Source organism: Notothenia rossii (genome assembly GCF_949606895.1).
Source record: "Notothenia rossii genome assembly, chromosome: 4".
Lineage (NCBI taxonomy): Eukaryota > Metazoa > Chordata > Actinopteri > Perciformes > Nototheniidae > Notothenia > Notothenia rossii.
In genome coordinates, this window is record NC_136902.1 from 1,520,079 (window position 1) to 1,546,321 (window position 26,243).

General features: G+C 41.8%; 2 protein-coding genes across 2 annotated transcripts in view; both read right to left on the bottom strand.

Annotated features, from left to right (window-relative positions):
• The window catches only part of LOC307035610 (NLR family CARD domain-containing protein 3-like), a 97,748-nt gene extending 80,108 nt beyond the window's left edge, over positions 1 to 17,640 (bottom strand). The window contains exons 1-5 of the mRNA XM_079675172.1: positions 15,329 to 17,640; positions 14,795 to 14,868; positions 12,059 to 12,166; positions 8,661 to 8,768; positions 149 to 256 (exon numbers count right to left, since the gene is read on the bottom strand). Of these exons, the coding sequence (XP_079531298.1) occupies positions 149 to 256; positions 8,661 to 8,768; positions 12,059 to 12,166; positions 14,795 to 14,820 (350 nt within the window). The 5' untranslated portion in view covers positions 14,821 to 14,868; positions 15,329 to 17,640. The remainder of the gene's footprint in view (positions 1 to 148; positions 257 to 8,660; positions 8,769 to 12,058; positions 12,167 to 14,794; positions 14,869 to 15,328) is intronic.
• Positions 17,641 to 17,940: 300 nt separating this feature from the next.
• Positions 17,941 to 19,261, bottom strand: LOC307035647 (general transcription factor II-I repeat domain-containing protein 2A-like). The gene is made up of 2 exons (XM_079675263.1): positions 19,107 to 19,261; positions 17,941 to 19,007 (listed from the first exon to the last, which is right to left on the bottom strand). The coding sequence occupies exons 1-2, from the start codon at positions 19,188 to 19,190 to the stop codon at positions 18,030 to 18,032; spliced, it is 1,062 nt and encodes a 353-aa protein (XP_079531389.1). The 5' UTR covers positions 19,191 to 19,261; the 3' UTR covers positions 17,941 to 18,029.
• Between the last annotated feature and the right edge of the window lie 6,982 nt (positions 19,262 to 26,243).

The window sequence follows — 26,243 nt, forward strand, 5'->3', positions numbered from 1 at the left end:
TTGATTTTCCTGGATAAATAAAGGTTATACTACTACTACTACTACTGGCTTTGATGAGGACTCTAGTGGCAGCGATCTGGATGAGTTGTAGTAAAACACTGTTGCAGTAATCAAGTCTGTTTCTATCTTACTGTGAGTTACAGCTTACTTCTGATCAGCAGATGGAGGTCGTCCTTTAAAGTTTATGTAAAATTCCTTCGACCGGTTGCTCTTGAAGGACAGACAGCTGGGAGAGTCTGGTCTCTGCTGCTGGACCCTGAAACAGAAACAGATGCATATGTATGTGTGATATGTTTACATTTGATCAACTAAGACCCTGCTACTAGTTGCAAGGCATAGTAAACTCATGGTCTGTAGTGATGTTAGAATATGTAGTAAGAGAAGAGAAGAGAAAACCAAAAGAGGATAACAAAGTTAAATCTGCAACAGGATTAAAAATGGTTGGTGGACAGTTGTGTATCTTTACTCATACATTAGACATGATTTAAGCATGTAGATGGTGAAGAGAAGAGGGCCAAGCACTGAGCCTTGCGGCACACCTTGGTTGACTGGGGCTGGAGGGGAGCTGGAGTTTCTGATGGGGACAAACTGTTACCTGTTGGAGAGGTATGAGTGGAACCAGGATAGAGCTGTACTAGTAAGGCCAAGGTAGTAGGATAGGCGGTTGAACAGGATGGTATTGGAGATGGTATCAAAGGCTGTAGACGTGTCTAGGAGGATGAGGATACTGATGTGGCCTAAATACACATCATGCAGCTAAAAGTGTTGAAGTGCAATGATACAACAGAGTGAGATGATCTCTGGATAGGAAGCACTAAAGAGAAAGGTTTCAGACTCGATTTAAAGAACTCTGGGTGGGGGCGGACCTCAGATCTCAGGAAGGTTGTTCCAGATCTGCAGAGCATAGAAGCTAAAAGCTGCCTCAGTGATTTTGGTTCTGACCCTGTGGACGATGAGTGAACCTTCCCCGATGATCTGAGAGCTCTGGGTGGCTCGTTACAGAGCAGCATATCAGACATGTACTCTGGTCCCAATCATACTTGCCAACCTTTAGACCTCAGAAATTGGGAGCATTTCAAAATGGGGGGGGGGGGGGTGCTCGTGGATCGCCGGAGCTGTTAGATTAACATTAACATGCTTATTGTAGTTGTAAGTGCACTGCCTTGCGGCCTGTAGCACCGTCCTTGATGGAGCATATGTGTGGGCAGGACCTGTATTTTACAGGAAAGGAGTGAGCAGAGAGTAGTTGTCGATTCTTGTTCTGTTTTCGGTGAATATCTGCCTCCCCCTCTCAGACTTTGAGTTGCGCGTGCTACTAAAGAGACGTGTTACCATGGAAACGAAACAATGGTGTAGCTGTATTACAGTCCGAGTGGAAACAGTCGTGTGTCAATCTGATTTTGTCAGAAATCGGGAGAAATGCGGGAGAAATATGACCCCGGGAGGAAACCGGGAAAGGGCAATGAAATCGGGAGTCTCCCGCGAAAATCGGGAGGGTTGACAAGTATGGTCCCAATCCATTGAGTGCTTTGTAAGTTAAAAGTAAGATTTTAAAGTGCGTTCTTTGTGGTATTGGAAGCCAGTGCAGAGCTTTGAGAGCTGGGGTGATGAGCTCAATTATTCTGGTTTTGGTGAGTGTGGGGGAAACTTCTGTGTAGCAATGCAGGAGGAGTCACCGACTCAGGAAGGAGACACGGGGAGAGCTGGAGCTTTGATGTCAAACACTAATGGTTTATTTAGGAGCTTCGGCCGGAGAATTCACAAAACAAGTCAAACAGTCAGAGGGTCTGACTGCACGGTAGAGTTGCCACGTCAATTCTGAAGAGCCTCTGTCTTGATATACCTTTTCACTAGTTCAGAGAGAGTAATCAACATTCTTTGGCCAGATAGACTAAACAGCTGGGGACACTGAATTACTTGCGTCTGACGCTTATGGCCTCGAAGATTTCACACCTCAGAGTCCACAAACCCCAAGAAGGAAGCGTTCCAGTATACTCACAACAATAAACCACTTGTGACTGAGAGTTGCCCGGTTATAAACTGGTAACAACAACATATGGCTGAAGCAGCCCCTTCCTTAAGGGAGATAACAGACGTCAGGGTTGGTTATAAACGTCTATAGAGTGGCGAAGTCACGCCCATCTACTTCCGGTCCATGGGACCTTATTTCGGAAAAATAATGTATTGAAGTCAATGGAGAGAGAAAACGTATCTTTCGATCCCGTTTGAATTGTGCCATGAGTTACACATATGATGTTTGTCAATCTTAAAAAATCATTTCCATGTAAAAAAAGTCACAGTTTGTTGTAAAACTGTTGAAATATAAGACTATGAAAAATACGCAAGTAGAAAGACTACAAATCCCAGAGTCGCGTAAGTGATGTCACAATTGTTTTCCTCCACTAAGAGATAGCTAAGATCAGCGCCATATAGATAGAATCTATCTATATGGCGCTGGCTAAGATCAGATAACTTTAACAAGTTGCCCGTGTGCTTAGTACCAGGTCGTTATCATACCAGCAATGGGTCTTGCTCGTTCTTTCGCTTCCCGTCTGATGAAAGGACCAGGAGTGGCTGGATCAAGTTAGCTACCTAGCTAGTAGCTAGCATGTTAGTTAGCATTACAGCCTTGTCATTTATTTATTAGCCTTAACATGAAGTAACATTAAGTAACCCAAAATGTTAAACAGTAAGAGTAGTAGTCATATTGCATGTACCCTTTGAAGAGTACTGTCACCGGTGTGATCTTCTATAATACACCATTTAAGCCCGGGGGAGAAATGCTAACGCTAGCATCGGTGATCACCGATCTTTTCTACACTGAACAAAAATATAAACGCAACACTTTTGTTTTTGCTCCCATTTTTCATGAGATGAACTCAAAGATCTAAAACATTTTCTACATACACAAAATAACCATTTCTCTCAAATATCGTTCACAAATCTGAAAAAATCTTTGATAGTGAGCACTTCTCCTTTGCCGAGATAATCCATCCCACCTCACAAGTGTGGCATATCAAGATGCTGATTAGACAGCATGATTATTGCACAGGTGTGCCTTAGGCTGGCCACAATAAAAGGCCACTCTGGGATTTTGGGCCCCATGAAAATATATCACATTGGGCCCCACCACCAGGCAAAGGCCACGCCAACCAAGCACAATGCTGTAACCACACCTCCAGAACCGAACCGACTCATTTATGCTTTAAATAACTCCACCTGTACAGGCTTGCATCTATCTTGTAGTCCAATACTAACTGCACAATATTTACTGACACTGAGCTGTGAACATATAACACTGTGCAGACGGCAAATTCTACTGCAACATTCTGCTGCAGTAGAATTCACTATTTCATATAACACTAACATTCCTGACAATAGCTCTCAATAGTCATCTTTTATGTTGTACATGCCTTTTTAATAACATTTTTGAATGGAACATTCATAAATCAAAATAAATTTAACTTAAATATACATGACCTCTTACATTTAAATAAAGTGAACATTAACACCAATATTATCATTTATAAAATGCTATAACAACAAAAATAACATAAGCAGCAATTTGTTTTATTAAATGTACATACCAACTACAAAATAAGTGTTAAATAAGTAAATGGACAACAAAACGGAAATGGAAGTGAAAAGGCCTGATGGTGGTGCTAAATCAGAGCCTATTACCTGTTCTCAGTCTTTTTCTCATCATGCATCTTGTGTGTAGTGATCCAATATCGTTACCATAGCCTTGCCCTTTAACAGTTATTGCGAGCCCTGGCTCAGCCTTACTCACCAAGAGCCCAGCGCCTAGCCTTCTTACAGGCAAAGTCACTGATCAAGTCCTTGAAGTCCAGCTTTCTAGCCAACTGGCTTTCAATGGACAGCATGGCAAGACTGCAAAGCCTTATGGGGGGACAGGGCTGCTGAGCCTAGAGATGGACCTGTTGGTCCTGACACCAGGGGGAGGGACAACTGGTTTATATGAATAGCTTCTAAAAATGTACCTGCATTTATTACATGTCAGCTAAAAGAGGAGTGAAATGAAAAACCTCTGAATTTTCTGTGAAGATATCAACAGTACTTAATGTCAGCAAAACATTACAATTATTATTTACAATGGACTACGCTTAGCTAACAGACTAATTTCCACCACTCATGGACCACACCCACCTTTTCCTTTGAAACACTGGGTGACATACTGTCGTCCTTTGGTCCCTCTCTCTTGTCTTTCTCTCCTTTCTTTTCTTTTTTGAAAGCCTGACTTTGTTAGTCGTTGAGACCTCGTACACACGTAAGTACTAGCATCCCTCCTCACATGCTCTCTCTGTTGCTGCTAGAAAGAGCGGTGCTGCACAGCGTTTGGAGGCAGGACCAAACCATTAAATGTAAATAGAGGGGGGTGTTCGATGCTTTGGATAATTCACTTTTGGAAGAAAAAAAGTGAAATGAATCGTAAGTTTAGTGAGTACATTATCAATATGACGTTATATTAATGTTAATTATTGATGATCGATGAAAGGTTACTTAAACATTTTTTCTTAATGTTCTAAAAATGTTTGGGGCCCCTGTCAGTCACGGCCCTTATCGTCCTAACCTTTCACCCCTTTACGGCGCCTCTGGCTGCTGATCACCATAAGCTAAACAGTCTGTATATTGCACTACATTTGTATGTAAGCTTCGTTGATACTTTGCCTGCAGGAATACGAAAAAAATAGTTAGATATACTGAATATTACTTTGATCTATTCCACCACTTAATCCCAAATAATGTAGAGGTGTGTTTTTGGTGCCTTAAATAACCCCTTATTTTCTAGTGAGATGTATTTTTATGTTCATATAATAGTGATTTCAATGCCACCCCAAAATTATCACTGGTTCCATCCTGGCCACCCCACTGAACATGTCCTGGCTCCGCCACTGCCTCGGAAATGAGCCGTTTGTCATTTGTCCAATATTCGCGTCCCTAGCCTCATCCCAATACCCCTCCTCGACTCCTCCTTTCCTTCACTCGCGTCCCTTCCGAGGACAGAGGAATCCTCAGGTATTAATTGGGATTTCCTCGTTCACTCAAACGTCCCTCTTAAACGACGTCTGTTAATGATGACCTCATGTGCACAGCTGTATCCCCTCTCATCAGGCTTAACTGAATAACCCTTTAGAACCGGCCCATTTCTGGTTAAATATTTATTTAAATGAATGAATCTTTCTCTTGTTAGTCAAGGAATTCAATGTATGATGGCTGGTCCTGCTTTTGTGTTCCGTTTTGGTGTGAAATGTAGCCTACATTTAAATAAAAATATAATTATAGTAATGTAAAAGCCTTTTAGAAATGAATTGCACATAATAATTCCCACGGAGCTGTGAGCACTTATAAATTTATGTGACGCTTTTCCACTCATCTTCCAGTTGTCAGTTTTCCTCTGTTGAAATGGACCAGCTGTGAAGGTGGGGGCGGGGCCAGCTGTGAAGGTGGGGGCGGGGCTTTTATACGCGTGTAGTGAAAACACTTCCGCGTAGTCTGCTCGCGTGTATCCTCCCTTTCGTCTCCTCCCTTTCGTCTCCTCCCACACCCCTCCTCCCTCACCCCTCCTCGACTCCTCCGTGGGCATTTCAGCTATTAGGACGTCCTTCAAAAAGGCGTGTCTTGATCAATTTCCGGGTCAAGTCCCGGAGGAGGGGAAGAGAGGAGTCGAGGAAGGGTATTGGGATGAGGCTCCAGACTCCCAGGTCCTCCGGCGGCAACCCGGAAACGGATGTTGGCGTGCCGTCTCGAAGGAAAACACATTTCTCTAAAGGCACGTCGAGGATCGATTATCGAGGAGGCTGTCTGGAGGAGCCGTAACCGAGGATACACTGATTTAGAGGAGAGAGGAGTGTCTCTGGAGGAGCTATGACCCAGGGTACACTGAAGTATTCTCCAGAGACAATTTCAGCCAACAGTGATGTTTAAAAGAGGCGTGACGCATGGCTGGATGTCAACGAAGCACAAACTGTTCCTGTTGTGATTATAAGTTATTTGAGATGATAAAATGTGCATCAGACTTTCTGCCCTTTACCGTTTGTTTACTCACTAATCACATCTCCCCTGGATGTTAGGCTATTTGGTTTTTTAATAGAAATTCTTTCATTGTGACGCAATGTTTACAGTGAGAACAGCTGCTGAGGTCAGTGCAGAAACAGAACAGTGTGTATAATATATATCGCTCAATAATATATGTAACAGGCAGCCCACATTTCACACTTTATTTGTATGCTTTAGGAGATATCTACAAATAAACAGTAGATATTTTTCATGAAACCATATAGTGCTTCACATAATAAAATATACAAGGGCTGTAGCCTGATATTTAGTTATGTTTTAGGAGCTGTTTGTGTTTGTTGTACAATGTGTAGGTGTGTGTGTGTGTGTGTGTGTGTGTGTGTGTGTGTGTGTGTGTGTGTGTGTGTGTGTGTGTGTGTGTGTGTGTGTGTGTGTGTGTGTGTGTGTGTGTGTGTGTGTGTGTGTGTGTGTGTGTGTGTGTGTGTGTGTGTGTGTGTGTGTGTGTGTGTGTGTGTGTGTGTGTGTGTGTGTGTGTGTGTGTGTGTGTGTGTGTGTGTGTGTGTGTGTGTGTGTGTGTGAGTTGATGGTGCAGGCAGACAGGCGGGTATCAGTAGCTTAAGGTAGTATCTGACATATAAATGGTGAAAAATTGTACATTCTCCATTAGCTTACGAGCTCCATGTTCAAGCGATCGACTATTCCTTCGCAAAGTAATATCACATTGGATATGCGCTTAAGTTGCCCTAGATTGGAATTTTTCCGATCATTTCCTGATGACGAATTAGCACAAATGTGCTTAAAATGCATGAAAAACACACATTTTTCAAAATGGCCAGCTTTCTGGGGGGCGGGGCTAATGAAAAGCAATTTGAAATATGTGTGCAATCATAATAGTAATGTGTATACAGCGTTTCGTGAATATCGGAAAAACTATATGCGAGCAGTTTAGAGCAATTTGCGACATTTAAATCGTCAAAAATGGTGTATTTGCTGTTAGCTTACGACCTCCACGAGTGATTTTTTTTTAAATGTGCTCCTTTATTAAGTATCATATTGGCTAGGGGCTGAACCTGTCCTGCATTGGAATTTTTCCAATCATTCCCCGAGGAGGAGTTTGCAAGAATGTGCTTAAAATGCATGAAAAACGCACATTTTTCAAAATGGCTGACTTCCTGGGGGGCGGGGCTAATGGAAGGCAATTTTAAATATGTGTGCAATCATAATAGTAATGTGTATGCAGCATTTCGTGAATATCGGAAAAACTATATGCGAGCAGTTTGGAGCAATTTGCGCCATGTAAATCGTCAAAAATTGTGTATTCGCTAGCTTACGACCTCCACGAGTGATTTTTCAAAAATGTGCTCCGCAATTAAGTATCATATTGGATAGTGGCTGAACTTGTCCTGCATTGGAATTTTTCCGATCATTCCCCTAGGAGGAGTTCGCAAGAATGTGCTTAAAATGCATGAAAAACGCACATTTTTCAAAATGACCGACTTTTTTACATTACATTGCATTTTTTCTTCCTGGGGGGCAGGGCTTATGGAAGGCTATTTGAAATATGTGTGCAATCATAATAGTAATGCGTATACAGCGTTTCGTGAATATCGGAAAAACTATATGCGAGCAGTTTGGAGCAATTTGCGACATGTAAATCGTCAAAAATTGTGGACTGGAATTTTTCCGATCATTACCCTAGGAGGAGTTCCCAAGAATGTGCTTAAAATGGCTGAAAAACGATCTGAGTTCATAGTCACCCCGAGAGTATGTGTAAAAAAAAACAAAAAAAAGATTAGTCCATCCGTTCTTGAGTTATAAATTGGTGGTGTTTTTGGCGCCCCCTATAGTCCAAAATGAAAATGCTTTGGTGTGCCTATTCCCCAAGACAGACTGAACCTATCTACCGAAATCTGTGATGTTTGGATACATGGTTGATGAGTTATGAGCATTTCTTTCTAAGCCCCGCATTTTTGCGAGTACGTTTTGATTGACGGCGGCAATATTTATCGTCCTAACATGCTCATTTTCTACGGTAATGTGTCTGACCCTCCACCGATGCTGTATACGAAGTTTGGTGTAGAAAAACTGAAAATTGAAATTTAAGTGAATATTTAACTGTTTTTAACATTATGCTAATTTAAATTAGCATAATGCTAGGGTTAGGGTTCCAAGAGGATTATTTGTAGAACAGGTCCACCCGGATATGTGTGAAAAATTTCAGGTCATTCTGAGTTACGGTGCGACTTTGTAAATGTATTCCGAAATGAGATTTTGATAGGTGGCGCTAGCGAGCACGTTGTAATATTTTAACCCATTGACTCCAGAATATTGTAATTTTTACCGGTCCTGGTACCCGTGCAAAATTATACAACTTTGTCAGCATCCTAAAGCCCTCAAAAACAGGAAAGATTATTCCTAAGAATAATTCCACCAATAACAATAGGTTTCCTCGCACTTCGTGCTAGGACGCCGTCGGGTCCTAGCGCTCCGTGCTCGGGCCCTAATTATTCCCCAACAGTGAGGACTCTGGTGGCAGCGTTCTGGATGAGTTGTAGTAAAACACTGTTGCAGTAATCAAGTCTGCTTCTATCATAACCGGACTCTTACTGTGAGTTACAGCTTACTTCTGATCAGCAGATGGAGGTCGTCCTTTAAAGTTTATGTGAAATTCCTTCGACCGGTCGCTCTTGAAGGACAGACAGCTGGGAGAGTCTGGTCTCTGCTGCTGGACCCTGAAACAGAAATAGATGCAGACATTGGCATGCTGGAGGAAACTGATGAAAAATATGTTAAATCTCTTAAAGAGCAACTTGCAGGTTAGAGACACCAGTGAATAAATGTGTAGGAAAATGATGAATACACTAGATTTTCAGAAAGATATACAGAAATATAAACTACAGTGACATCTGGCGTCGTTTTTGTAAGAAATGTTCACTTCTGCATAAAAAAGCCTCGGCACGTGACCTCCCGCGTGTGACGTAACACGGGGGACACAAGGGGGAGAGTGGCCGGTGTAACGTATTAATAAACATGGATCCCAATGCTAGTTTCGACACAGAAGAAGTTGAACATGAATATTCGAATGCATATGACGGACCACAACCTTATAATTATGAGCCTGCTAGGCGTCCAAGAGACCAGGAGCAGACCAGGATTAGAAGAAATAACGGCCATGGGAGAGAAATGGAGCTGTGGTGTGAGGAGAACCAGTGGAGAACTGGGCAGCTATCTTGGTGAGTGACCGGCGTTAGCTACAGAATGTTAGCTAACGTCACATCACAACATTGTGAAGTTAGCTATCATATATCAGGCTATAACTAAAGTAGCATTGATAATATAGTAACGTTACTGGCAGGACTGTTGATACTGATCCATAACAGAAACTAATGCGCAAGTATCAGCCGTATCTCTCGTTACCTAATGTAACTCCACACTACGGTGCTGTGTACCGGAGGAGAGAGAGATACGGCTGATACTTGACGATCTGGCGGAGAAAGGTTGTGGAGCCTCCGTTGATATGCCGTTTTAATGGCTTGATGGAAAGCAGGTGTGTAGTCGGGGAGGGTGCGCAGCTGATTGCAGCAGGTGAGTGGAGGTTGAGCCGGGAGCCAGGAGTGACAGCCACCACGCACACACAAACAACACAGACAGGGGGAAACAAACACAAAGGAGACGGCTGGAGCAGTACAGCCACCACAGCCTTACCTAATGCAACTCCACACTACGTCTTACGGTGCCGTGTACCGGAGGGGGGGGGGGGGGGGGAAGAGAGAGAGAGAGAGAGAGAGAGAGAGAGAGAGAGAGAGAGAGAGAGAGAGAGAGAGAGAGAGAGAGAGAGAGAGAGAGAGAGAGAGAGAGAGAGAGAGAGAGAGAGAGAGAGAGAGAGAGAGAGAGAGTGAGAGTGAGAGCAGCGAAGGGGGGGGGGGGGAGAGAGATGTAATACGGTTTCCTGATAAAGCTGTGGAGAGTATATGCTGCAGGGAGGTGGATGCACAACGCACCCAGGAACCAACGCTAGCTCCGGTCCTTTTTACTGTGGACTCGATGTCCTGACAGGCTGGTATTTGTGCAACCTGCACAAACACAATACTGCACCATGATTACAAATGGTGAAATACAATGTAAAACTACCGAAAAATACCAGCTCACTAAAACACAACCGCTCAAACCAACTACAAACTACTACCGCGGATTGGTCAGGGAGAAGGACTCCCCCATATGACGCGTTTGACGTATAACCTTAAAAAAAAGCAGTTTTTAGTAGCAGAGCTAAAAAAGGCTCCTTTTCCCTCTGAATTCCTTTCTCGTGTCTCGTAAAACATCAAATCCTGCATTAACTTTTTTTATTGTAATTTTCAGGCAAGGTTAAGCATAAATATAGGAAAAAAATAAACCTGCAAGTTGCTCTTTAAAGTCCCTATATTTAACGATGTAATGGTAATAACGCTCTGTATTGCTAATGTGCATAGCCGTGGGAACATGTTTCAAATGGGGGGTGCTGTGGGGATGACACCAGGGCTGGTTCTGACCAATGTGCTGCCCTATAGGCAAGATTTTAGCTGACAATGAAAAACCTCTACAAAAGACCAATACACTATGAAAAGAGAAACATATTGACATGGTGGACAGCTTATATAACAAGGCTTCAAATTTATTATATATTATAACATGTTTTAATTGGAGGGGTGGACTTCACATCCTCTAGGGGGGTCCGGGGGTACACCCCCGGGAAGATCTTTTTATCATTTTAAAGTAAAATGCTTCAATCTGGTGCACTTTGAGCGCCCAATTAGAGACTGATCTAGGGGGTACAACTCTAAACACCCATATGAAAAAGATCGGTTTGCATTTTATCAATCAAATAAGTAGGTATGTGAACATTTCCAATAACCTACCATAGCCAATAACAAATACATGTAACTTATTTTATTTTTGTTGTTCATTCATATCTTATTTTACCAGTTAACATTTATTTATTTATGTATATTTTAAAATCTCTCCAGTTTTAAACAATATTTTTAGTGTACTGTCCTATAGTATACATTGGAATGATTTCAAACCTGTTTTTATTTATCCTAATAATTATAAAGGTGTGCCTTGGAAATATTTGTTTACATAAATTGTGATCAAAACGTTTGAGACCCACTGAGATAACTTCGACTAAAGTGAACTAAACACTCATAGTCCTTTACCTCACTGAGCCTCTCAGTCTGACAGGAGAGGACTCTCCCTCCACATTATTGTAGAAACAGCTTCTTATATCCGTTAGCGCAGCAGAAGCTAACAACAATCCCCGCCGGTACCGCGGTATCCCCTCTCTCTATCTCTCTCACTTTGGCTGTGAGCTGCGGGCGCCTGCTAAGCCAACATCCCCCACTTTCATCACTTACAGCGCCCATCGTACAGGGCAAATGGAAAATGTAACCGGGGTGAAAAGGGTGTTATCTTTACTTAATTATGAATGTTGTTACGTCAAGGCTGAAAATTCTTTTTTTTTTTATTATATCTTGTGGAAGTGCAGATCCCCTGTCCTCCACCAGGGGGTGCTGCAGCACCCTCAGCACCCCTACTTCCCACGGCCCTGTGTGTGTGTGTGAACAGATCGTAATGACATTTTAAAACTGGGACATCAACACATATTACTGAGTGTTCTGCTATCTGTACAATTATATTTCATGCTCTTAAGTGACTTGTGTTTGATGTTAATGTTGTTTAAGCTATCTGATGGTGACAGTAATATTAGAGGAAAGTAAGAAGTCTTAGATAAATGCTGTGAAAGGAAAAAGTGTTTGGACTCTACTGAAGAAGCTTTGCATGTTTTCTACTTGCTGTACTTTTGGAAATGCAATTGAATAGAGTAAAGTTCTCGCTGAGGAAACACCGCTCTCACTCTCCTGATTATTTGTTCCATTTATCAGGCCGTAAAACATGCTGGAGAAAAACTGCTGAAAAATATGTTGGACAAGAATTCATATCAACCAGTTTTATCATAACCGGACTCTTACTGTGAGTCACAGCTTACTTCTGATCAGCAGACGGAGGTCGTCCTTTAAAGTTTATGACGTCATCCTTTGAGGAGTCGCTCTTTAGGGACAGACAGCTGGGAGAGTCTGGTCTCTGCTGCTGGACCCTGAAACAGAAACAGATGAAACATTTGCACAAATACCTTTTGTTTTGTTTTATTATTTTGTTTTATTTCATTCAGATTAGTTTGCTCATATATACCAGCTACTGATTGAAAGAATATATTTGTTTAAATATGATCAAAAAGGTGGAATGTAATGGAACATTTGATTTGATCATGCTGAGTGAGCATTCAAAGTTCACCATTATGTTCTGATAAGCTATTTCTTAGAAAATGACTCAAAGTCAGCGGCTAAGATAACCTCTATCTATTGTGAAAGGTTGATGACCTTTAACCTCTAAGGAATGTAGACATTATGGCTCTCCATGCAGCAAGCAGATGTCTCCTGGACATCTTGACCATTCCCCTTCTTCCTTTTGTTTCTGATTTTCTGAATATAAGACCCTTAGCAAATCTCCTGACTTTCGTACTTTGCTGCAGACTGCTTGACACGCTGTACGTTTTACCTTCTTGCAATCTTCCTTTCAGAAAGGTTTCCTCACCATTTTATTATTATTTGTTTGTCTTGGTTAATTTGCACCACACAAGGCATTGTGGGACTGCATTTCCTCCTTTCCTTTCATTAAGGTTTCCTTAGCTAAAGGAGGTTATTACACCGCTCTCCCTCTCCTGATTATTTGTTCCATTTATCAGGCCGTAAAACATGCTGGAAAAAAACTGGTGAAAAATATGTTGGACAAGAATTCATATCAACCAGTTTTATCATAACCGGACTCTAACTGTGAGTCACAGCTTACTTCTGATCAGCAGATGGAGGTCGTCCTTTAAAGTTTATGACGTCATCCTTCGAGGAGTCGCTCTTGAGGGACAGACAGCTGGGAGAGTCTGGTCTCTGCTGCTGGACCCTGAAACAGAAATAGATGCAGACATTGGCATGCTGGAGGAAACTGATGAAAAATATGTTAAATCTCTTAAAGTCCCTATATTTAACGATGTAATGGTAATAACGCTCTTTATTGCTAATGTGTGAACAGATCGTAATGACATTTTAAAACTGGGACATCAACACATATTACTGAGTGTTCTGCTATCTGTACAATTATATTTCATGCTCTTAAGTGACTCTTTGTGTTTGATGTTAATGTTGTTTAAGCTATCTGATGGTGACAGTAATATTAGAGGAAAGTAAGAAGTCTTAGATAAATGCTGTGAAAGGAAAAAGTGTTTGGACTCTACTGAAGAAGCTTTGCATGTTTTCTACTCGCTGTACTTTTGGTAATGCAGTTGACTAGACCCCAACTAGCTGCGCCCCTGATCCTATCCCCACCTCCCTATTCCAACTGCCACCATCATAATAAACAAATCCCTATTGAGTGGTTAGGTCCCCCCCCCTCCCTCAAGCTGGCAGCCATCATACCTGTCCTGAAGAAGCACAATCTGGATCCTGAGGTACTCACAAACTATCGCCGCATCTCAAACCTGCCTTTTCCAGCAAATCTTCTGAAAAAAGTTGTTGCCCTTCAGCTTCACGAACATCTCCACACTCATGAGCTCTATGAAACCTTCCAGTCTGGTTTCAGACCAGCTCACAGCACTGAAGCAGCTCTGGTCAGGGTTCCAAATGACCTGCTGATGGCGGCTGACTCTGGTTCCCCAAGCCGACTCATCTTGCTGGACTTAAGTGCAGCATTTGACACTGTTGACCATCGCATGTGTCGGCGACTCCACTCGTACCTCACAGGAAGACAGGAATATGTCCGTCTTGGGAAAAGCACCTCCGACACCCACTGTGTCACCTCTGGTGTACCCCAAGGGTCAGTCCTTGGGCCACTGCTCTTTTTAATTGACATGTTGCCCCTGGGACAAATACTGTGAAACTGGACTCATCCCTTTCATTCCAAGCACACATAAAGACGGTCTGCCAAGCCTCATACTACCACCTGAGGAACATCTCCAAAATGCGACACTCCCTCACCAAACCGGATGCAGGAAAACTGGTCCATGGCTTCATCACCTCCCGCAATGACTACTGCAATTCTCTGCTTGCAGGCATTCCAGCAAAAACCACTCAGAGACTACAATAACAAAAACACGCAAATCAAAGCACATCACCCCCATCTTCCACTCACTCCACTGGCTCCCTGTAACACACCGGATCAACTACAAAGTCCTCATAATGGTCTTCAACGCCATCAACCCTACTGGCCCCGCCTACCTACAGGAACTGCCAGAAAACATTCCCAAACCTCACGCACACTCAGGTCAGACAGCTCCAATCTCCTGGCTGTCCCGCGGACAAAACTGGTCACCATGGGAAACCGTGCTTTCTCCTCCCTGGGTCCACGTCTTTGGAATCAGCTTCCAGAGAACATACGGACCTCGGCATCACTCTCAGTTTTTAGGAAATGCCTCAAGACCCACCTGTTCCACACGGCATTTTACTGACTGTCCTTTACTTTATTTATTTTAAACCTTTTATGCTCTTAACCTTTTATTTTAATTTTTGATATTACCATATTTTACTCAATATGCTCCTTTAGATATCTTTTTGTTTTATTTAATTTTCTCCTTATAGCTTTGTGAAGCACCTTGAGATGAAGTTGTCTTTAAAGTGTGCTGTATAAATCAAATGTATTATTATTAAATGTCTTTTAGTCCATTTTAAATTCTTACCCCCCATCAGCAGATTGAGGCTCCATTGAGTCACTCTTTGAGGAAACACAGCGGGACTCAGGTCCAGGTTACACCTGGAATAAATTCACACCATAGACTGTAAATATAAAGGGCACACACACACACACACACACACACACACACACACACACACACACACACACACACACACACACACACACACACACACACACACACACACACACACACACACACACACACACACACACACACACACACACACACACACACACACACACACACACACACACAGTAGTAAGGACATAAATAAAGAGAGAGAGGGTCTCTGAGTTATTCCCTGAGTAATGATTGATAATATAATAATAATAATAATAATCATAATAATAATAATAGTTATTGTGGAGAGGTGTATCTCAGGTAAAAACAGGAAGAGAGTTAAAGTCTGTCTCTGAGTCTCTAAAAGTTCAACTAAAGAGTTATTCTTATTCTCTGAGCAATGATTGATAATCAGAGTTGTCTCTAAAAGCTCTAAAGTCACAAAGAGTTACAAACCTTTCGAGAGAAGAAGAAGAAGAAGAAGGTGCGACACGACCGACGAGCACGAAGTGAAACTTAACAGCAAACAGGAAGCACTTCAAAATAAGAGCATTTACAGAACATTGTATTTATATTCCCTCTACTTTAACTAAAGTACAATATCTGAGGATATTAATGAGATAGTAAATCATTTCTTCTTCCTCTTTGCTTTGCGAGTCGCAACCAGTCTTCTTCTTCTTCTCTTGCTTTTGGCGGATTGCAAACAACTTAAAAGGTGCATACCGCCACCTACTGTACATGAGTATGCATCATCACATCATTCCAACTCATTAACCTATGTTCTAATCAAAATACAATTAAAATAAATCAATAAAACCATTAAATAAATAAAACAAAACAAATCTATGTTCTTTCCTGACCTAATGTTAAATTCTTTTTCCTACCCCAGTTTCACTCAAGAATTGAAACAGTGCCTTTCTGGTAGCTTTTACTCCCTCTCCTTTTGTTCCCAAAACACCAACCACACTCCACTCCCTCTCTGCCTCTAAGACTTTAGCCTTTCATTGTTCTCTTTCCTCTTTATAGATGTCACAGTGTAACAAGATATGTTCTACATCTTCTTTTACTGCACAGTTCCCACACTTGTTACTGTCACTTTTCCCCATGATATACAGCGTACTGTTCAAAGCCGTGTGATTTATTCTGAGTCTAGTCATCATGACTTCCTCCCTTCTGTTTCTTTCTTTATGAATATTAATTGTAATTGTATTTTGTACTTTGTGATAGTCCTTGCCTTTCTGGTCTTTCTCCCACCTTTTCTGCCAGATCTCCATCCCTTTCTTCTTAATGACTGCTTTTCCTTCTCCTTCTCCAAGTTGAACTGGTAGTGTTATTTGCTTTTGTAGTGCAGTTTTTGCTAATCTATCAGCACACTCGTTCCCTTTCACCCCCTCATGTGCAGGCACCCAGCAGAACTGCAGATCTATGCCGCTTCTGTGCAGTCTTAACAGGCTATGATTCAGTTCTATGAGAATGTCTTCTCTAGTAGTTGTTGTTGATTGTATGCTTTGTAATATGGACAATGAATCTGTGCATATCGCCACCCTATCTGGTCTGACCTCTTCAACCCACTGCAATCCTATTATTACAGCAGCATTTCTGCTGTATACACTGATAATTGATCAGATGTTCTTTTTAAAATAGATATTTTAAAGTCTGGGATGTATATGCCAACTCCAACACGCTCTTCCTTGTTCTTAGAGCCATCTGTATAAATGTGTAGGTAATTGTAGTACTTTTCGTTCAGATACAGACTTGTTTTAATTCCCACTTCATTTATTTGCCACTCTTTTTTCCTTTCTACAATACTCACATCTATGTTGGCTTCTGGGAACAGCCATGGGGGAACACTGCTAAATGGAGTTGCTTTGGTAAACGTGATATTCTCCACTCCAGATGCCCTCGTTCTTTCCTTACTCGTCCAGCCAAACCCACGTCCCTGGAATTTTGCATATTCCCAGCAATCCTGTAATATTCTGTTTGTGATATTTCCTTCTCTACTACCTTGTAGTCTGACCCAGTATGACAGAGCAAGTTTCTCTCTTCTGATCTCCAGAGGTGTCTCTCCTGCTTCTATCAGAACTGCATTAATAGGGGATGACTTTATCGCTCCAATACACAGCCTCAATGCTTTATATTGTATTCTATCCATTTTTAAAAGCGATGTTTTTGCTGCTGCTCCATATACTATACAACCATAGTCTATTGTGGACCTCATCATTGATCTGTAAATGTCTATTCATGCTTGTTTATCTGCGCCCCAGTTGCATCCAGCTACAGCTCGCAATACATTTAATACTTTTTAGCATTTTGTTTCCACTTTATTAATATGCATGTTCCATGTGTATCTGCTATCAAACCAGTCCTAGGTATTTGAACTCATTCACCTTTGTCATTGGACGATCATATAGTGTTAGCTGTTGGCCATCAATCTTGCGTTTGTTTGTAAATACCATGTAGCATGACTTGCTTTCTGACATTTTGAATCCCCAGTTATATGACCACCTCTCCACTTTTGTAATCGCTCTAGCTTCTCCATTACGTATGGGGCATTTCTTCCCCTCATCCAAATAGCCCCATCATCTGCGTACAGAGCCGATTGTATGCATGTGTCTAAGCATGTAAATATATCATTAATCATGATGTTAAATAATATTGGACTGACTGCACTCCCTTGGGGAATACCATTTTCTATTTCTAAATAGTTGGAAATATCTGCTCCAACCTTTACTCTAAATGTCCTGTCTGTTAAAAAGGCCCTTACCCAATTTAACATTCTCCCTCCAATACCCATTCTACTCAATTTGATCACTAACCCCTCCCTCCACATAGAGCAGGGATGGGCAACTTTGAGGATAGTGAGGGCCAAAAAAAAATGTCCTCACTACCAGAGGGCCACTTCGTGACCATTCACTTCCATCGGTAGGATACTATATCCACAACATTTAAATAGCCAACTTTAGCTACTAATTTAATGAAAATAACTAAATACATATAGGCAATAAATGTTTATTGTACCAAACATCAACACTGAGTTTAACAACGAATATTCATCTTCGTATTGTGTTTCTATGCTTCCCTCACATTCCATACATAAAACCAAGAACATATGCATTTTTCTGAACTTCACCCACAGCTGGATCAGTAAGCTATACTCTTAATGAGATACTTGTGGCCTCTCCTGCTGCTGCACAATAGACTGAATGTCAATCTCAACATTTGTACATCCGATTTGCATGAGATGGAACAGTGTCTCATCTGTCAGTCTGTTTCTCTCCCTTGACTTGATGTGCTTCATCATAGAGAAGTTGCTCTCGCAGATGTAAGTGCTGCCAAACATGCTGGCCATTGAGAGCGCAAAATCCCTGAGGAGTGGAAAGCGGGACTCGGGTAGCAGTCTCCAAAAGGAAATTCCCCTCTCCTGGCGCTTTGCTAGAAAGGGGTCTGACTGTAGTTCGCACATTTCAAGCTGCAACTCAGGGGGCTGCTCGATGATTGTAGCCGAGAGGGCGTTAGTGAATAACTCGATGCGTGGCTGCATGGTGTGGAAATCTTGAAAGCGCTTCTTAAACTGCTGCTGCAGTGCTTCTATGTCGGCTCTGTACTTGGGTAATGTTTTCTCACATTCGGGGGCATCTTTGCGCATCTCTTCACATGACGGGAAGTGCGCCAGATTAGGACGGTCGGCTGAAAATCCGTCTTTAAACAGAGTCAGTTTAGTAACAAATGCGTTCATGTGCGCATATAGATCCGACACGGTTTGGCATCTTCCCTGTAACCGCATATTCAGGTGATTAAGATGCGAGGTAATGTCCGTAAGGAAAGCCATGTCGAGAAGAAAATCTGTATTCCTGAGTTTTGCGCAGTACGCACTTGTATCACATCGGATGGTGTCCTCCAAGAACACAGGGATTTCTGCGCGTAGCGCAAAAAACCTCTCCGAGCATTTTCCACGGCTCATCCACCTTATCTCTGTGTGCATCTGTAAATCACCGTACGCGGCGTTCACTTCATCCAAAAAGGCTATAAACTTCCTGTGATTGAGAGACCGGTTCCCTCCTCGAATGAGATTAGTAGTCTTGGTAACTAAATCCATGACATGGCTAAAGTTCATTGATTTGGCACACAGAGCCTCCTGCAATATCAAAACGAAATTTGATTTAGCCTGATTTTTTTTTTACAAAGAATGCCCACATTCAAAACCATTAGAATAGCTAACAATAATTTTACCCACCTGATGTATGATGCAGTGCAGTATTGGACAGTCAACGCCACTCTGGCGGAGGAGGCCGGCGAATCCAGTGCGCTTTCCTTGCATTGCTGGCGCACCATCGGTAACAACAGCTGAGAGCTTGTGAAATCCTCCGTGCGCACTTACAACATTTTCAACAGCGGTGAAAATATCTTGTCCTTTGGTCGTGCCATGCAAAGAAGCCAGTTTCAATAACTCCTCGTGCACTTCAAAGGAACTGTTAATGGCCCGTGTGTAGATGAGAAGCTGGCTCACATCAGTCACATCAGTGCTCTCATCCAACGCTAAGGAAAAGTAGGATGCACAGTCATGCATGACTTGTTTTACCTTTTGTTCGACATGATTTTGTATATCAAATATTCTTCGTGTCACTGTCCGACGGGACAAAGAGACGGTTTCAAAGTTTTTAGCCATGTTGTCATCTCCGAATGCTTTAGCCATCTGGACTGCACAACTCTTCACCATTTCGCCGTCAGACAGGGGCTTCTTAGCTTTAGCAAGCTCAAGGGAAACGGCATAAGACGCCGTGAGAGACGATTGCTGTGTAGTCGTGGCTCTGGTAAAAAAGTTCTGCTGCTTTTCATATTTGTCTTTATGGGTGCTGTTGTAGTGGCGACTTAAATTGTAGTCCTTCATTGCCGATTTAGTTTCAAGACACACCAAACACATAGGTTTGCCTTTGAATTCTGTAAACAGATCATCTATTTCCCATTTTGGCTGAAAGAGACGGTTTTCTAGGTCCAGTTTTCTTTTTTGGGCGCTCATGTTTCTTTTCCCGCTAACGGAGGAAAGCCGCGAGGTAAACAGAAGACAATATACACTTGGCTGCAGGCCTCATGAATTTGGGGGGAGCGCCCTCTAGCGGTGAATATTATTAATTACAAGTGGGGTCTGGTTCAAATGATTTGCTTGTTTACAACTGTGAAACCAATATATTTTTGTAAATTGACTCGCGGGCCGCACAAAGTGAGGGCGGTGGCCACATGCGGCCCGCGGGCCGCCAGTTGCCCATCCCTGACATAGAGTCATACGCCTTTTCAATGTCAAAGTACACTATTGCCATTATCTCTTTCATTTTCAATGTTTTTTCCACATCGTTACTCACTCTTACTAACGCATCTATTGTGGACCGCCCTTTACGAAATCCGCTCTGAAAACTACTCAGCAGCCCTTTCTGTTCCAGTACATGTGAGACCCTACGGACAATGATCTTTTCCATCCATTTACACAGGTGTGATGTAAGAGCTATTGGTCTGTAGTTACTAGGGTTAGCTGTATCTTTCCCTGGCTTATTGAATGGTAGCACGATTGCTGTTTTCCACACACTTGGCATATCTCCTTCTCTCCAGATCTATTGAAAAGACTCAACACCATTTTCATAGTTTCCATAGGTAACTGTCTAAACATAGCATAGCATAGCTGGTCTTGTCCTGGGGCTGTATATCCTGTACCTTTTAAGGCTATTTTGAGTTCTGACATTGTAAATTCCACATCCAGAGCTGACCTATTATCCTGTCTCTTCTTCTTCACGTTTTCATTCTCTGCTAGTAACTGCTGTGTTTGCTGCCTATGGATATCACTGAGATGCTCCCCACTATGTACTGCTGCAAGTGTCCTTCCTAACATACCTGCCTTCTCTTTATCTGTCACTGCCAGCCTCTCCCCATCCACCAAGGCTGGCATTTGAATGGATTTCCTTTTCCCACTCATCTGCTTAAACATGGACCAGACATCACCTAATGTTACTCCTCTGCCAATGGTAGAACACAGTTCTCTCCATGTTCTCTTTTGTGTGTATTTTACTGTCCTTCGAGCAGCTGCCCTTTTCCTTTGAAACTCTATAACATTATTTTGCGTCATGTTTTTCTTTAATTCTCTAAATGCATCGTTTCGCTCTTTAATAGCCCTGCTGCATTCCTCATTCCACCATGGCACCACTTTCTTCCTACCCTTGGTTGTTGTTTTGGGTATACTGTTCTCTGCTGCATTTAGTATATGTTGCGTTATGTGGCTTGTAATGACCTCTATGCTTCCCTCTGATGTTAGCAGGTGTACCGACTCCTCACACCATATCCTACATTTCCCCCAATCAGCTTTATCAAAGCACCACCTGGTTATTACACCTCCTTCCTGCATATATACATTAGTATTCATTTTAGTAAGCACTGGATAATGGTCACTTCCTACAGTGGAGCTATTCAAAACAAACCATTCGCATGTATGAACCAAACAGTTTGACACTAATGTCAGATCCAGGCATGAGACTTTCCCCCTGTGAACATCTCCTCTTGTGCCATGTCCATCATTAAGGCATACTAGTGTTCTTTCCTCCAGCATTTCTTCCACTATATTTCCGTTACTGTCTGTATGGTTGCTGCCCCATAGACTGTTGTGTGCATTGAAATCACCACACCAAACTTCCTTCCTATGTTTATTGCCTGCTATTTCTTTAAATATATCAGTGGTTAGATTTGGACATGGGTTGTATAAATTGATCATCCTAATGTTATCTTGTTTCTAGGGTTGCAGATGTCCACTATAATACACTCTATATCATCAGGAGATTGCACCTCCCTATATGCCACACCATCTTTGAGAAACGTGGCACACCCTCCACCATTTTGACTATTAGCTCTATCATGCCTTATACAGCTAAATCCTGGAATGACAAAGTCTAATTGAGCTCGTAACCAGGTTTCTTGCACACATATTACCTCAGGGACCACCTCTAGCTCATATATATATTTCTTGAATTCTTGACCATTAGCTATGAGGCTTCTTGCGTTCCACTGTAATATGTGCAGCACCATGATTAAGGATCTAACCCTCATCCTGATTTTCATTTTCCCCAGCTCCATTTATAGATAGCATTGCATGTATCTGATCTGCTTTAATATCTTTCATGTCTAGGAATTTTCCAGCTGCCTCCACAATGGCTTTGATTCTATCACTTTTCTTTTTTAACTGTAATGCAACATTTACAGTATGGCATATGAATACCACAACATTCACCTTTTTCACTCCTAGAACATCATCATCCTCTTTACTCTAGGTGGCGCTGTGGGGTTGGATTTGAAGATTACTTTTTGGTGTGTTCCTGCCATTTTGTATTGTAATGCTCTGCTCCATTCCACTAGGGGTCTTATTGATTGTTATTGTTCCCCTTACTTTCTTTATTGCTTCTGCGTATGACACTTTGTTTGTAATCTTAACCCTCTGCACCTCTCTGGCCTCTCTCTGCACTTCACATCCTCCAAACGCAGCACTGTGATCTCCTCCGCAGTTACAACATTTAACCTTTGCATCCTTTTCACATTTTCCATACTCATGTGTTCCTCCGCATCTCGCACACCTTAGCTGCCCTTTACACTGCTGCGCTGTGTGCCCCATTCGTTGACATGCGTAACACCTGAGAGGTTTGGGAATGTACTCCCTAACAGTGAAGTTCAAATATCCCATTTGTACTGCCTTAGGTCATGTTCTCTCAAACTGAATGAGGACTGATAATGTTTCTTTGAGTGTGCCATCCCGTTTGCTTTTAAGCCTTCCACTACTTTACCTCCTTTTAATTCACTTTTAATATCTTCCACTGACATGTCCAATGGTACTCCTGAGATTACTCCTCTCAGTTTTGCCATTGCTCCTGGGACATGCGCCTTCATTTTCTCCCCATTCAGTGAGTTCATTCCCAGAATCTTTTCCTGCTGCTGTTTGTTATTGGCATGTATCAAAACCCGCTTGTTGTTCATGAATTTAGCGAATTTAATTTTTCCAATCTCTTTTTCAATTGCTTTGGTAAGTTTAATCGGGTGGTAATGCCCACCATCCTGATAGAATTCTATTACAACTTTCCACTCGTGTTCTAGTTCTTTATCCAACATTGCTTGGCTGACACTTTGACTGATTTTTGATTTTTTTGCTTTGATTAGCCTTGTCTGCTTCACCCGACCAATCCGACCACCTTCTAGCTCTTTCTGAACTATCTCTTTCTTTCAAAGATCTTTTCTTCCTTGCAGCTTTGGATATCATCCAGTCCATATCGTCTCTTTGGCTACCATCTGAGCTGGTTGACATGATGAAACACTCAATGTACAGTTTATGCAAATCCGCCAAAAAATAACAGTCCAATGCTACCGTTTCTGTATGTATCCGAGTTTTCCGATTCTCTCTGAGCTTTCTGTCACGCGTCTCCGACTTCACTTCCACTTCCGGCAGCAGCTTCACCTGCAAACAGAGCTCAATCGTGGCCAAACGGTGGGACTACATTTAACATTTCACACACAATACAACCTGAAACCAGTGCTTGAATTGGGCCGGTACTCACCGGTACGCAGTACCGGCACTTCTGATTTTTACCCATGTGGTACCGGCACTTCTTACTGAGTACCGGCAAGGTGCCGGTACTCAGTAAAATGCCGGTACTTAGCCACCGGCAATATACGTATATATTGTAAACGCAACGCAGCGCAAATGTGGGTCTGACTCTGCCTCACAGAGGGTGACTGGCTGTCTACATGACGTGGCCTGCCGACATTGCCACTTTCATACAGATCATACTAATGCCCTCGATTGGTCTCTGTGTGTCATTCAAGCTCAGGAGGGTGTGTGTTGGTGTATGTGTGGCGCGAGCGAGCGAGAAAGCGCGCGCACCGGTTACGTGTATTGTTGTTAGCATCTGGTGCTAGCTAGCTGCGCTAACCGATATAAGGAGCTGTTTCAACAACAAGGTGGAGGGAGAGTCCTTTGCTGTCAGACTGAGAGGCTGATAACTACAGCTCTGGTGAGGTAAATTACTCTCTGAGTCTTTAGATAGTTAACTTAGTTTAAGTTATCTCAGTGGGTCTCAAACGGTTCGGTCACCATTTATGTAAACACATATTTCCATTTGAGGGGGTAGTGATTAGTAAAATATGCATGAATAATACAAACAAAATGTTAACTAGGTGAAAAAAGGTAAGATAAACTTGTTGAGAGCTAAAACTAGTCTTTGCTGTTGCCTCAAAGAGGAGCAGGGGGGAGAGGAGGGAGACAGGAGAGGCCGATTCAGGAGCCCAGACACACTCACAACTATAAATGAACCAAAAACAAATAAATAAACAAGTTTCAATGTTTTTTCATATTGGATATTGTATGTTATTGGTTATGGCCATGTACTTATGATTTTATGATTATTTAAATGTATACATTTTTGTTTCATATGGGTGTAGTCTCTTTATTTCCCCCTCAAAATGCACCAGATTGATGCATTTAAGTCCAACATTTAAAAGAAAATCTTACCAGGGGAGCATGCCCCCGGACCCCCCTATAGGATTTGAGGACCGGCCCCACTGTTCCCAAAGAGATTTGCAATTTATTTTAAATAGTAACCCATCTCCACATGTTTCTTTTTGGGTAGTAGATTTAAACTAGAGGGCTATCACTTTGTGCAGCAATGCTATTGACAAATAAATCCAGCAAAATGGCACAAAAAACTGGTAGTGGCCTCAGGAACGAGGAGTCATTTAACCAGCCAGTAGGAGTCAAGCTTTACTTTCTTTTATATCCATAAAGAAAAAGTTAATCTGTTTACAGTTGTTTCATTATGGATGTTGAGAGGTATCCATATATCTCTTCATTTTGCTCTCAAAGTGCATCAGATTGATGCATCTAACTTCAATATTTAAAAATAAATGTTCCCGGACCCCCCTAGACTAGAGGGTGTCAGGTCCACTCCCCACTTATAAAAATAGCACTTTACCACTGCACCCCCTCTAATCTCAGATGCACCCTGAGTCATTTTGTTTAAGTACAGTGAGCCTTTCTAAAATATACAGTAAAGAGACAAACCCACCAGCATTATAGGATATACTATGACTTTGTGCCAAATACTTGTTGCTGATTTAGAGTACTGGCACCTTTTTTATTCCAATTCAAGCACTGACTGAGACAGGACAACACATAGAGAGAACAGTACACCTATTGTGTAAGTACATACAAGCAGGTCACACAGTATGATCACAAATACATACAATCTGTTACAAATCTGTTTTTATTAAAAAGTACAGGCTGCATTATGTGTTCTCAGCCTTGGAGAAACTTGACACGTTTTGGTATGTGTCTGAACCTCTCTATAGTGGTTCATTAATAAAACAGATATTTCAACGTGTGCCTACTTTGTTCATGTTCTGTTGAGGTTACTTTCAGTAGTTGTGTGCTATAATGTATATACAAAGTGTGAAGAGGAGGCAACTTTAGAATAGGGAATCTGTTCAGGTCAATTAGAGTCAAACTACTAGCTTATTGGTTATGATGAACAAGACTTCACTTTAAAATAGGGAACATTTTCTTAGATAGAAATACCTCATTTTGAGTTATTTAGACACAATTAACACTTATAGTTTCATGTCTTGTTACATAAGAAGAGATCATATGTGTTAAGTGTTATTATGGGAGAATTACTATTCTTGTGGTACTACTGCCTTATTAGGCCCATATTGAGCAGAGCATATTAAGACCAAAACTCATGTAGAACAACTTCCTTACTTGAAATGAATAAGCACTAATTAGAGGGTTATTGAGGAAAGACTCTCAACTAATGGCTTATTACTTATAATATGGTCATGTAGAATAAGGCATTGATAAGTGTTTTATAATGACTAATAAAGAGCCCATATACTGCTAATATGCACGTTGATTAACAACTCATTGAGGGTGAATTAGTGTACCTTAATATAAAGTGTTACAGTGATTTTATTGAAGGTAATTAGTTAAAAGGCCTATTTTATCAGTATCAAAAGTATGCCTTTTTCTATTTTAGAGCAATAGCCCCTCCAAATGTCTGTGCACGTCCCTGCATGTAACGGAGTATTGCCTCTTTCCTGTTCTGTTTACGTGGAGCTATGAAAAACAAGGACGTCTTCTGGATATCCGGGCAGAAGAGAACATTTCACAACTTTTGGAAAAGGTGAACAAGAACGAGGAGGTCTTCAAAAATCTTTAGTGAAAGAATGAAGCAGAATGGATTTAACCGGAGTGATGAACAGTGTCATGTAAAGTTAAAAAAAGCTCCGTTGACAATACATTAAAGTGCACGACACGCTGCAGAAGAGTGGCAGCTCCCCGATATTAGAGACAAATGTA